The sequence below is a fragment of the Nanorana parkeri genome, unplaced genomic scaffold (assembly GCF_000935625.1).
Source record: "Nanorana parkeri isolate BGI_ZX_2015 unplaced genomic scaffold, ASM93562v1 scaffold648, whole genome shotgun sequence".
Taxonomy (NCBI): domain Eukaryota; kingdom Metazoa; phylum Chordata; class Amphibia; order Anura; family Dicroglossidae; genus Nanorana; species Nanorana parkeri.
The window spans coordinates 753,684-766,698 of record NW_017306916.1 but is presented as its reverse complement, the minus strand read 5'-3'; the positions used below and the strand labels follow the sequence as shown (position 1 = coordinate 766,698).

Sequence of the window (13,015 nt, the reverse complement as noted above, 5' to 3'; positions counted from 1 at the left end):
GGAATCACAAACTGTATAAAAATTATTAGGGACGTACAGTGCTTCAGATGAGTATTTACTCCCCTAAAACACTTCCAATTTGGACGCTGCACCCCTGTATTAAAACAGATCTAACTGGGATATTTGTCATTTGACAACATATTACATTTGTATTTTGACAAGTTAAATAAAAAGCAGACATATTGTACTCACCCTCCTGAGCTATTACTTGGTAGAACCACCTCAGGCTGCAATTACAGCTGTAAGATCCCTTTCACACAGGTGGCTGTCAGTTTTGATCAGCGCGGTTGGAAATGGTTGTCACAGTTGTGACATCCGTGTCCGTCCAGTTTTTTGGGACCTATGTGAGGTCTATGGGGAGTTGGATGTAAGCGGACATGTGTCCACTAACATCCAATTACCTCCGATCTGTCACGATCAGATCCGCCAAAACAACTCTGTTCTGGTTTCTTTTCTGGACCTGGATGGAGTTGGGAGAAAATGGATGTAAATGGACGCACTTTTGTTTAGATCAGGTTGGCCAGAGACCAACATCGGGCTTCCGATCAGATCTGCCTGAAAAACTGATTGTAAGACCTGCCCGTCTAATAGGGACCTAAGACATTCACTGTAAAACTTGACAAGGTTAGCACTTCTGCCTCCTGTAAATTCTGCCCACTTTTTTTGGTAAAGCTGCTTTAGCTGTTAAGTTGGATGGGAACCTTGGGGAAGAGAAATGTTCATTTATGTTTCATGAAAATGGCCCTGGTGATCAAAAAAGATGCAACACACTGCGCGCTTAAGGGGTTAATGGTTGTTTGTTTTATATATGTATCCTCAAGATTCTGTATTTCCTTAGCTCATTTATACAATGTCAATTTCTAGAATGGTGAGAAACAAAAAGATGGAAAAGAATTTTGTGAATAGAAAAGATGGAAAAAGTGAGTGATGCCATATGCAGAGATTCATCTAGCAGAACAGCCGAGAAAAACAGATGCAGTGCATTTACAGGCCTTACTCAAACACATCCAACAACATTTTATGAGTTTACAAACTTTTTTTCACAGATTGTTTCTTTAAAGATAATTCCAGATATATTTTTCCCCTGAAGATGACCTGCCCCCCAGCCAACTAAAAGAGTGGCCAAGGAACCAACCTCAGTCCAATTCCTGTTCCTAGGCTGACAGTCAGGAACAGATTAAGCTGTATGCAGTCAATGTTTGTTTTAGGATATACCTACTTGTAAATGATATAGGGCACAATTGGTCACCCTTTGGTGGTACTTGGCATCGTTTTTTAGGTTTTACTATAGGCATAACTAAAAAGAACAACGTAAAAAGAACAACGTACCTTCATCCTGGATGCAAGGCTCACAATTGTCAGGTGTTTCAGTTTGTTTTTCTGTGCGGATGAAAGCTCTGGCAAGCTGTCTTTCATTGCTAAGAGGGGGGGGGGGAAAAACAGCTAAATGTACGAGAAATACATATATGCGAATTGCCAAAATGTTAGTAACACTGTTCAGCCTCTCGAGGGATCCCACACCGCACAGCTCGGTTCATAACAACCATCTCTCTATCAGGCTTAAACAATTTATGGATTAGATTTGAGATTATAATATGTTGCTATTGAGAGACTTAGTGACATTAAAAACAAAATATTCTTAAGCTATTTGAAACACTGATAAATCCCTTAGAATGGATGCTGCTCCCTAATGTTTAACAAAGTTAGTTTCCTGCACAATCAGCTGGTCTCCTGAGCTATGGTTCTGATATCCTGCTTTAAGGTGGCTCCTTTCCCTTTGCTAATGTGGTCATCTCCGAGATAGCCCATCCCACAAGCAAGCTGGTATACTGACAGCACAGTGTAATACAACACAGCCCGATTGGCCTCCCTCACAGTTTATGTCCCGATATGTAGGGGAGTTTTGGAAACCAATATAAAGATATATTTCAGGTACCTAAAGCAAAGATTGACAAATTCCAATTACCAGGCCACTATGATGACTGGGACAAGTCTCCTGGCGATTTGGATGCTACCCATACTCCCTAACTTGTCAACACGGTAAAGGTGCCCTGCTGTGTGCCCTGCCAAGAGCTGGGTCCCACTAACTCAGGGATGTCCAAACTCCAGCCCTCCAGCTGTGGTGAAACTACAAATCCAATGAAGCATCTCTCTCCGGGAGTCATGTCTGTGGCTGTGAGAATCTTGCAAAGCCTCATGGGATTCGTAGTTCCACCACAGCTGGAGGGCCGCAGTTTGGACATCCTTGCACTAACAAATGTTTCCAGAGGCAATGAGACTTATTTTGGGGAACCAGGTGTACCCTGAAGACCTATTCATGTGCATCTGATGACGCAGCATTGCTTCTGCCCATTCAACCATTCTCCTTTCACCCAGCTTTCTGGACAGGCACTGTGGCCCACAGTGACACTTTGCGGAGGGGGCAGGAAAAAGCATCCGGATTGAGGCAGCTGCCATTTCTTCACCGGCACTTAAGTGTTAGCAGAAAATAATTCTCTAGTTTCCTTGTGATGGCAAAGCAAGAGAGGGAGGGACAAGAAAGTAACTACAGCAATGAGATCACTGCACGTATATATAAGCCTCTCATAGCCAACCATGACTGTCAAGTTCACTAAAATACATTGGTGGGAATTTATCAAAACTGGAGCAGACAAAATGTGGAGCAGATTTGCACTGCAGCCAACCAGCTTCCCTTTCTAATGTTCAAATGTTACCTGAGCAAACTGAAGAGAATTGCTGATTGGTTGCCATGGGCAACTGCTCCAGATTCTGCTGGCTCCAGTTTTGATAAATTACCCCCATTGTGTAACAACTCTCTGGTAGTAGAAGAATACACAGTCTACACAGTCATCACAGTCATTCAAGTATATCTAAAGCTATCATGTTTTTCACATTTGATAGAGTAGCAGTTAAAACCACTGTCAGTTTTTTTTCCATCTGTGTCTCATCAGGGAGATTCCCCATCACTTCCTGTCCTGTAGACGCAACTAAAACTGAAAAGGATATTTTTTTCCATGTGAGAGATATCCCCTCTGATTAGTCATGGCAACATGTGTTCCCATTGGAAGATTTCCACTCTATTCCGGTTTTGGTGATAACTCCAAACTTGGGATGTACTCTCGCTTTCATTTAGGGTAACAGTGATGATCAGGACAATGAACAATAGTAAATCTTCCCAACGGTGAGACAGACAGCAATAAAAACCTCAGCTGCAACTCGCCCAGTTGCTGATCATAAAAAAAAAGCAGCTGGTTTGTGGACATCAGTACGTTAGTACACACCTATAAAAATGTAGATACACCCCCATAAACCATGGCATTTCGGAAATGTCCACAATATATACAATGTTAGGAAACGTAATAGAGGTGGTAGTGGCTGGTTAAGAGAAATGTATATATAACTATAGTGTGTGGCTGCTTATATGGTAGTGGTCGTATGCACATATGTATATGGCTACTATGAGAAAGTTACATAAGAGATTTAAAAAAAAACAAGTTTGTTGTTGCTGGCTCCTAACACTTGGGAGCTGGCTCCAATATTTTGAAAGCAATCACTTATGGTAATTCTATATATATATATATATTACCATAAATGATTGTGCAATATATATATACACATACATATATACACAAGACCAAGAGTCTTGTAAAATATAGAAAAGGTGGGTCTAAGAAAGTTATAACCACCAGATGCCATACTAAGAAAAACATAAACTGACAGATGCTGTCTTGCTGATCTATAGACAATTAAAAGTAACTCTTACCAACATAATCTGGATATGTTCCATAAGCAAACAAGTTCAGGAGCTGCAGGTATCCAGAATGGGGACCATCAGCAAGCTAAAAGAAAAGAAAGTCAGTGTAAATAAGCTATAGCATGTACAGAATTACATAGCTCACGTGTAGAATGATTGTGCGCTCCATGGACTAACAGACCAATCTCAGTACTACTCATCACAGTAAACATAGATACATAGTTACATAGTATTTGAGGTTGAATAAAGACACCGGTCCATCAAGTTCAACCTTTGTGTGTCTGTATATGATTGTGCGTGTGTATGTGTGCGTGCATGAATCCCTGTGTAGTCTAGTTTTTAAGAGTACCTGTACCCTTGTATGTTACGGTTTAAGAGGAAGGTATCTAAATGATTTTTGGACAGAATAAAGTTAGTTGGCTCCTCTAAAAGTCACGGAAATACTTTGGGCGTGTGCTATGCTCCCCTCCTCCTCGGTCATATTTACTATGTGTCATTTTCACACTACTTTTGTATCACAGGAGCAACGCTTGTTTTGTGTAAATTGGCCCTTGCAGAACAGTGTCTGCAGTGTCAATAAGCATTTCGACATAGCAATGTTATTATTGCACATTGTAATTACTCCGGTTTATTCACAGCAGATCAAAAAGGTGACCTTTGATGTGCATATGATGTTAGGAAAAGTTAGGAAAAGCAACCTTGTAAGTTAAAAAGAAATAAGCTAGTGGAAGGACTTACCTTAAATGATGCCTCTTGATCCGATCATCATCTTCTTTCCTGTAGTTTTCAGCAGTCCCTCCAGCGCTGGTGCCGGTCTCCGATCCAGCGCTAACTCCTCTCTCTTCATGGCACTTCCTGTCTCACGGAGTTTGTGCGGGTGCACACTGCTTCTATTGACTTACCTTGTGCCTCTCCTCGTCTCCCGGCCGAAGATCTGTACTGTGCGTGCGCCCGCCCCATGATACTTTGCAGCCGCCCGAGATTTTTCAGATCTTCGAACGAGAGCGCGCAGCGGAGACACAGGTTAGTTTAACCTTGTTCATAACTTTTTAAAAATGTTTTTGCATATATCTACTTCAGCTAACAGTAGCTATATGTCAAATCCTCCGAGGGTTTAAATATCCTTTAATGAATTAACATGTCCCTCCCCTTTTCCTCTTAGCTAGAATTTTCCTGCTAATTGTTTTACCATTATTTCCCTGGTCCATAATGGGTATACCGGTGTAAGAGCAGAGGTGGTAAAAGCTGAACTCCAGTCAAACTGCTAAATACAAATATGCAGCTGGTCTACCTGCCAAAATGATTTGCAGCTTTGTTCATTCAGTCCAGAAATATACACAGCTCTGCCACACAGCACAGTACTGCCCAACAGGGTGGCAGAGCTGATCTTTCTCTGCTATTGTTTAATTCTCACCTACAGGTCTCCTCGCTACCCCTCCCTTGTGACTGGACAGTGAAATGAGAAAACTGTGCACTGATGAGCTCATCTTTTAGTCATTCTCCTATGAGAATGCTCCTTGCAATACACTCATTTGGTTCAGTGTGTCGCATCTCCCTTCCATTCCCTAGACCCTGCTGTACATTGACTGAAACAGGCTGATACCAAGTCAAATTAAGACTGCTTGCATTCTAAAAAAATTATTTAAATGAGGTACTAAGAATTAGAGAGCTGCATTCATTTGTATTAATAATATCTGCCTGAGGTTCAGCTGTAAGTTGCACTTTTTCTCTTCCATCCTGTGCCAGTTCTGGTTTGGCTCCAGGTCAAAGCTAACACAGCACTGCTTACATGACGTAGCAGTATTAAGCTAGCAACTAGCTATTGAGGCACCCAGAGCTGCACTGCGCAAAGCACATGCTCCCTCTTACCTACAAGCTCCAGGTTATCATCAGGCCTCGAGAAAAAGACTGAAGAGCAAATAGAAGTGCAAGCACCAGAGTGCCTGATATCCAGAAATCCTGTTACTTAGTATACGCTAACTTTGAACCCATAACTAAACTAGAACTATCATCCCCCACCTGCTACTGTAGGGGTTTCTGGTTTATAGGCTCTCTGCCGTGACAGGGGAGGGGCTGGACTCCCCCCTCTCCGATCCGCCAGCGCTGACTGGCGGAACGGACGGGGGAGGGGGCGGGTACAGCTGGCTCTGCCTCTAGATAGGCAGAGCCAGCTGTCAGTCACGCAGCTGGGTGGATCCCGACACAATTGTCAGGATCCGCTTCAGCGTCTCAGCTCGCGGTATACTGAGCTTAGGGTGACGGGAGGAAGCTAGTTTGTGTCCTCCCATTACCTAAGGAGAACTATAGGGAAAAAGCCTTAACCCCATAGTTCTCCTTTAAAGCTGCAATAAGGTGGGGGGCGATTTTAGAATTTGTGTGCAGGCAGAGGAACACACCGTTTCCACCAGTGCCTCTTCCTACATAAAGAGACAGTCAAATCAGTGTCTGTATCTCACCCAAACTTCAAGAATTTAGTTGGGTGTTCCTAGGCAGGATAAATGTGCATGCATACTGCCCTAGGTAACAACCACATGCAATGCTGAGCCTCTATGATTGAAAGAGCTGAAATCCAACGACAGGGGCATCCAGAGAACAAAAGAACTAGATGATGCTGGATGCCTTTCAGCAAGAAAAGGAGTGGGGCTTTATCCGACTTGCTGCAGCCTCTAATGCACACACCAGTGAAATCAAATGATGCAATTTCAGTACAACAGAGGAGCCTGTACACCTATGAAAGACTGAGGGTTACGTTGGCCATACACCTATAGATTATCTGCAGATTTTCAATGGTCAGATGGAAAAAGTGCAACAGATTCCTCCATCTACGCTAAACTGTGCGGATGGAGGAATCTCCCACTGGGCCAAGGTTCAGTATCTTGCTAGTCGGCCCCGCTGGCTCTCAAATTACCTGAACAATCTGATTGGATGCAGGCATTGTTCAGGTATTTTGAGAGCCAGCGGGGCCGACTAGCAAGATACTGAACCTTGGCCCAGTGGGAGATTCCTCCATCCGCACAGTTTAGCGTAGATGGAGGAATCTGTTGCACTTTTTCCATCTGACCATAGAACATCTGCACATAATCTATAGGTGTATGGCCAGCTTTAGGCTGACGTCTTTAAGCTGTCTCTAGAACAGGAACAGAGGAGACATCTTCCAATATGGACACATGTTCCAGATAAATAGTTTAAAAGGTGATGTCCCTACATTTGGAGAGATTTCCTCTCACTTTTTGCTGCAACTATAGGACAGGAAGTAAAGAAAAATCTCCCCAATGGAGCGTATATAACAAAAAATATGACAGTCATATTAACCAATTCCTAATCCAAAATGATAAAAAAAATCCTTTGGCTTTACATTTAGGTGGAACTTTACATACAACTAGCTTTCATACCCACATTTGTGTTGATATTAACCTGTTCCATCCCTTGCACAGCGGCACTCAGACTGGAAGAGGGAGGGTCAGCAGTGGTTGCTAATCAGGTTCTGCTGCATCCCCATGCTGAAAGTGAATTTGCAGCCAGGAGGAAACATCAGAGCTGAAAACGTATTGGCCAATTTATGAAAACAGTAAAGCTTGTCCAGTTAAAGTGTGCGGTTCATTGAATGTTTGAAGTGAACAGAGTCGCACTCCATTCAAAAGTCAAACTTTTACTTTTCAAAGTGAGCATACACCTTACAAAGTGAATGTGCTCTGTTCCCTAAGTAAATCACCCTAACAGTGTGTTGCTGCTTCTGAATTGTGAGGGATGACACCACTGCATGCCTTCATTCCATCAGAGGAAGTTGTGTTACCCTCCTGGCTGTGCTGTCTGGCAGAGATGCATGAATCATAAAAGTGGATGAGAAGATCCTTTGAAAGAAAAGACAGTTCACATCTTATTTAGATGCTTGCCAGGAGTTCAGCTGTAACACAACCCACTGACATGTCTAGTTTACTCATTTGCAGTATTATCTATACATTGTTCTATGTAAAAAAAGAATAATAAAGCACATTCACAACAGCTTCGTCTTACCTCTTGCACGGTCGGTAAATCTAAAAGTTCCCCAAACACATAAACTCCAGGGGCTTCTAATACTTGGTTAATTAGAGCTGGAAGCGCAGAACCTTTAGTGCCTTTGGCTAGTAAAATAAATTGTTCCAGGTGGCTACTGGATGGCTTCTGTTCTCCTGCCATGCTACAGCTATAAATCTAAGATCTGTGAAAGAGAAGAATGGTGACATCATAAATACAAAGTACAAAAGTAACATGTAAAAAGATTATAGCTAGTAATAGGCACATTCTACCACTCATCCAAGCAGCTTCTTTACTTCTAGTGAATGTCAGGAACATAATCACAGCATTTACAACCACCTGGAGTATGTTTCTGGCACTCATCTGAGCTAACAAAACAACTTGGATAAATGGTGAAATGTTTTCACCATCACAGAACATGTGCAGTTCAATGTGACTAACTACTACTAGCTATAATATATAATTGATAAATTGTGACCTTCACAAATATAAAGATGATGTACAGACCCCACCAACATTGCTACAGGGACCAAATGGATTGTGCTTTTTTGTTTTAACTCGCCGGGTTTGGATATTAGGGGCTGTGCCTCTCTGGCCTGGATACTTAAAGGAGAACTATGAGGCAACCTTTTTTGCCCATAGTTCTCTTCAGGGTCAGGCGAGGAGATAAACTGTGTCCTCCAGTGACCCAAAACTCTGCATATGCCGGGCTACTCATCCACTCACTGTTGATCTCTCGTCTTGACTATTGCAATTCCCTCCACATCGGCTTACCTCAACACAGGCTATCATGAATGCTGCTGCTAGACTTACCAACCTAACCAACCACTCCGTGTCTGCAACCCCCCTCTGCCAATCCCTACACTGGCTTCCATTTGCCCAAAGGATAACATTCAAAATATTAACAACCACTTACAAAGCCATCCACAACTCTGCCCATGGCTATATCTGCTCCGCTCCTCCCAAGACCTTCTGCTCTCTAGCTTCCTCGTCAACTCTTCCCATGGTCAGGTCACCTCCAGGACTTCTCTAGAGTCTCTCCCTTCCTATGGAACTCCTTACTCCAACCTGTCCGTCTATCTCCTACTCTGACTGCCTTTTGGTGATCCCTAAAGACTCATCTCTTCAGGGAAGCCTATCCCACCTCAACCTAACCACTGAACTATCACTTTCTCAAAGAGGGAGAGAGAGAGAGATTCAGTTTCTGAATCCCCCTCTGCAGCTATTGCAGTCTGACAGTGGTGAATACCCGAGCAGTGTCTGCAACGGATTGGCTGCAAAAAACCTTCATCCATAAATTTCCCGCCCGCCTCCTTCTATTTTCAGATCGAAGAAAGTCTGCCGACAAGGCTGTCCTTGGAAAGAATTTCACACTGATGTGAATGAATAGTAAGTAAGGCTCTGTGCAATCTGATATCACTATATAAATACTTGATGATAGTGCTACATAGGGATAAATAAATGCTTAATGAACCAACCAAAATGTACTCCCTGTATGACCAACTTAAGCTGCTTAAACTGATGTGAATAAATAGTATGTAAAGCAATGTGTAAACTGAGAGCGGTCATTAGTTCAATTTCCAACCAGGACACTACCTGCAAGGAGTTTCTACATTCTCCCACACTCCAAAGACATGCTGGTAGGTTAAAGTGACATTAAAGTCACATTGCACCCCCCCTGTAGCTTTAAAGATGCCTCTTGATCCAATCATCATCTTCTTTCCTGTAGTTTTCAGGAGTTCCTCCAGCGATGATGCCGCTCTCTGATCCAGCGCTGACTAATGCCTCCATAATGCTGCTCGAGAATCTTCAGACGGAAGCGAGCGGCGGTGACACAGGTAAGTAAAACCCTTTTTGGTAACTTTTAAAAAAAAAATGTTTTTGCATACATCTACTGCTAGCAAGCAGAAGATATATGCAAACAAAAAAACCCCAAAACCGCGACTTTAATTATACTTTAACTGGCAGACCTACACCTTACATCCTTCACAGTCAAGGAATGTGCCATCTTAGCATCATGGACTGCAGTTGCCATGATGCTGCACATGTGATCAGCTATAACACCAACTTTTTGAGGGCTTTAAAGTTTGGTTGAAAGCTGAAATAAGCACACTGGCAACCTTGACAGTTGACATGCCTTGAAAGTACCTGTTTTGGGAGACATTAAATTGGTGGGTCTGTTCCTGCCTTAAAAGGCCAGTGCCTGCCTGAAATGTATGTAAATTGAAAGTATGCCCTATAAATACATTTAACAAATAAAATTCCATCATGTGACTGGCCAGAATGGTGATCAAATCACAGGAGGTCCACTTCAACAAACCAAGTATACTGCACACTTTAAAGAAGAACTCCAGGCAATCTAAGAATTAACCATTGCAGTGGAGCTACCCCAGGGACTGAAATAAAGAAAATATACTCCCCTGGTCCTGCTGTGGTGATCACTCACCTCTATCCCTCTCCACTCTGGCGGTGGAATGTCCCTTGGCAGCCTTATGTCTAATGCAGCTGCATTAGATGTAATGATGTGACAGGTCTTTAGAAGTCAGAGCCCGGGAAGGAGAAGAGGCTACAGGGACTGGTCTAGCAGCCAAACGGGGCCAAGGATGAGGCGAGTAAATTTTCTTTATTTTAGTTAGCCCCAAAACCAAACTAAGTGTCGGGGTGAACTTTTAGATTGCCTGGAGTTCTTCTTTAAACACCATCATAAGGAGACCTAGGTCTTAAAGTGACACTAAACTCGGGAGTTACAATTTAAAAATGCATTCCAGTACCTTGAGGTAGCTGGCATGTCTGGGGAAGTTTAAAGTGACACTGCACTCAGGAGTTAAATCTTTAAAAATACATTCAAGTACCTTTACCATTAACAAAAATGTATCTTGCGTGTGTACCACTCGGCTGTAGATCCTCAAATCATCTCTGAATTGGTGCTGACACTCTCCTTCCTTCTGGAGGGTGGCTACTTCTGTTCCCCTTAGTCACTGTGTGTGTTGTAATGTAGCCACCACTCCAAGCTCACCCCTGTGATAGACTACAATCTCACGTTTAGTTTCATAATTTTGTATTGAGATTGTAGTCCATCACAGGAGCGAACATGGAACAGTGGCTACTTTACAACACACAGGGACCATGGAAACAAAAGTAGTCGCCCTCCAGAAGGAAGGACAGTGTCAGTATGAATTCAGAGATGATTTGATGTTCTACAGCCGAGTGATACAAAGATATGCTACATTTTTAATAGTTAAAAGGTACTTGAATGTATTTTTTAAGATTTAACTCCTGAGTTTAGTGTCACTCTAAACTTCCCCAGACACGCCAGCTACCTCCAGTGTTGCTCTGCAAGAATGTTATTGTCTACATTCCCCCTGTTCACCAATAACGCCCCATAGCTTATGTTCACCAATAACGCCCCATATCTTATGTTCACCAATAACGCCCCATATCTTATGTTCACCAATAACGCCCCATATCTTATGTTCACCAATAAAGCCCCATAACTTATGTTCACCAATAATGCCCTATATCTTGTTTTTTTTTTTGACAATCTGTTGGTATATGGAACTTTTCTCAAGCAATGCCTTGAAATAAATAACCCTTTTATTCTTTGAATGAAAGCAGGTGATGCACAGATCCATCCCCAATGGACCAATCAGTGGACACAATGTAGTCAGACAGTTCTAGTAGTTTCGTTACCTGCTAAGAAGGAAGGTATGAGAGAAGCAGAAATAAGCCTAGTGTATGTGCAGTACATCGCCACTCTCCTTAGGCGAGCCCTGTGTTCTATAGGAAAGGTCACAGACCGAGTGATAACTGTCCCCCTGACACTATGCTATGACCCGGCCTCTTCTACTTAACGTGCAGCCTCTATATGGAGGCCAGGCCCCGAACCTCTTAAGTAGTCACCCTTGGAGGGCCGGGCCCGCTCCTCAGGCCTCGGTATCCCCCCTCTTCCCGGTCACCCCTCCATGTCTGCCCGCACTCCCTCCTCCTCCCAGCTAGGACCAGAGCCCTGAGCCCCGCACACCTCTGTACCTTACAGCTTCGCTACAATGCTCAGGACACTCTCAATCCAGCTCCACCGTGCGGTTGTCAGGCAGCCATGACAGCGCCGGCTCCGTTCTGAACTCCTTCCCCCGGAAACAAGAAGGCTGCACTCCGAGTTCCGAAGGAAAAGCGATCCCCCTGCTGGACCCTGCGCAGTATCTGAAGGGGCGCCGTACCTGAATTCCTTCATTTTGGCTTGTATACAAAAATCAAAGTAATGCCCATGGATGACTATGTATTGGTTTTGTTAAAAAAGGGGCTATTTATAGTCCAACCCTTTTTAAAGTGCATTTAATCTTAAAAAGATAAATGGCCCATTGTTCAGCTTAGTAGTTCTTAGATGTGGTAGTTGTCTTAGTTTTCTTTTTCAGTCTAAGAACATTTTCAGAAAGTACAGAAAATACCTGTTGATTAGTGATGTGCATGAACTGACTTTGGCAAAGTCTGTGCATGTGTCACTGACACACTCCCCCCCACCGCCCATCCAGGTCCAATCAGTTGCAGCAGGTGCATTCCCTGGCCCTTTGTTACATGTAGCGGGAATACCCCAGGGGGTGTGTAACTGATACCTTTGTTCAGGCTTCGAGGAACTGGGTTTGCACCAAGCCCAGACATATCACTACTGTTTATCTTGCCACAAATGCAGTGCCCTCTTCACTTCATGTGAGCACAGAACAGGGACAGGAAGTGTGTTATTCACAGGATCACCAGATGAAAATAAAGGGAAAAAAGGCTGGAAAAAAGTGAATGGCGTCACCATTGCTTTCTATACACTTTAAAGCAGAACTCTGGGCAAATCAAATCTTAACCCTTGCAGTGGGACTACCTACTGCAAGGGTCAGGTGCTCATTTTGTCTAGGTGCTAAAATAATAAAGTTATGCTCACCCAAACCACTCCCTTCAGCCTCTCTACCCTCTGCTGCGTATTTCTTTCCCCCTCATTTGTCCCTGTACTGTGTAATTACCAAATATGTTTATATTATGCTAAAGTTAATGGTCAACCTATTATTTTTTTCCCCGAAAATAAGACACTGTCTTATATTTTTTTTTGCCCCCAAAAACCACACTAGGTCTTATTTTCTCATCTTTAGCAACCACCTTTCCCGGGCAGTTCATATGTGTGGTTCAATATTTGGACCAACCCAGGAACCTGTAGGAGATGTTAAAGCCTGAGAAGGGTGGCCATTGACCGTCAGGTAAAAGCCA

General features: G+C 43.1%; 1 protein-coding gene across 1 annotated transcript in view; it reads right to left on the bottom strand.

Annotated features, from left to right (window-relative positions):
- The window catches only part of COPS7B (COP9 signalosome subunit 7B), a 20,888-nt gene extending 8,972 nt beyond the window's left edge, over window positions 1-11,916 (bottom strand). The window contains exons 1-4 of the mRNA XM_018563291.1: window positions 11,798-11,916; window positions 7,769-7,952; window positions 3,764-3,839; window positions 1,330-1,418 (exon numbers count right to left, since the gene is read on the bottom strand). Coding sequence (XP_018418793.1) covers window positions 1,330-1,418; window positions 3,764-3,839; window positions 7,769-7,930 — 327 coding nt within the window. The 5' untranslated portion in view covers window positions 7,931-7,952; window positions 11,798-11,916. The remainder of the gene's footprint in view (window positions 1-1,329; window positions 1,419-3,763; window positions 3,840-7,768; window positions 7,953-11,797) is intronic.
- Window positions 11,917-13,015: the final 1,099 nt, after the last annotated feature.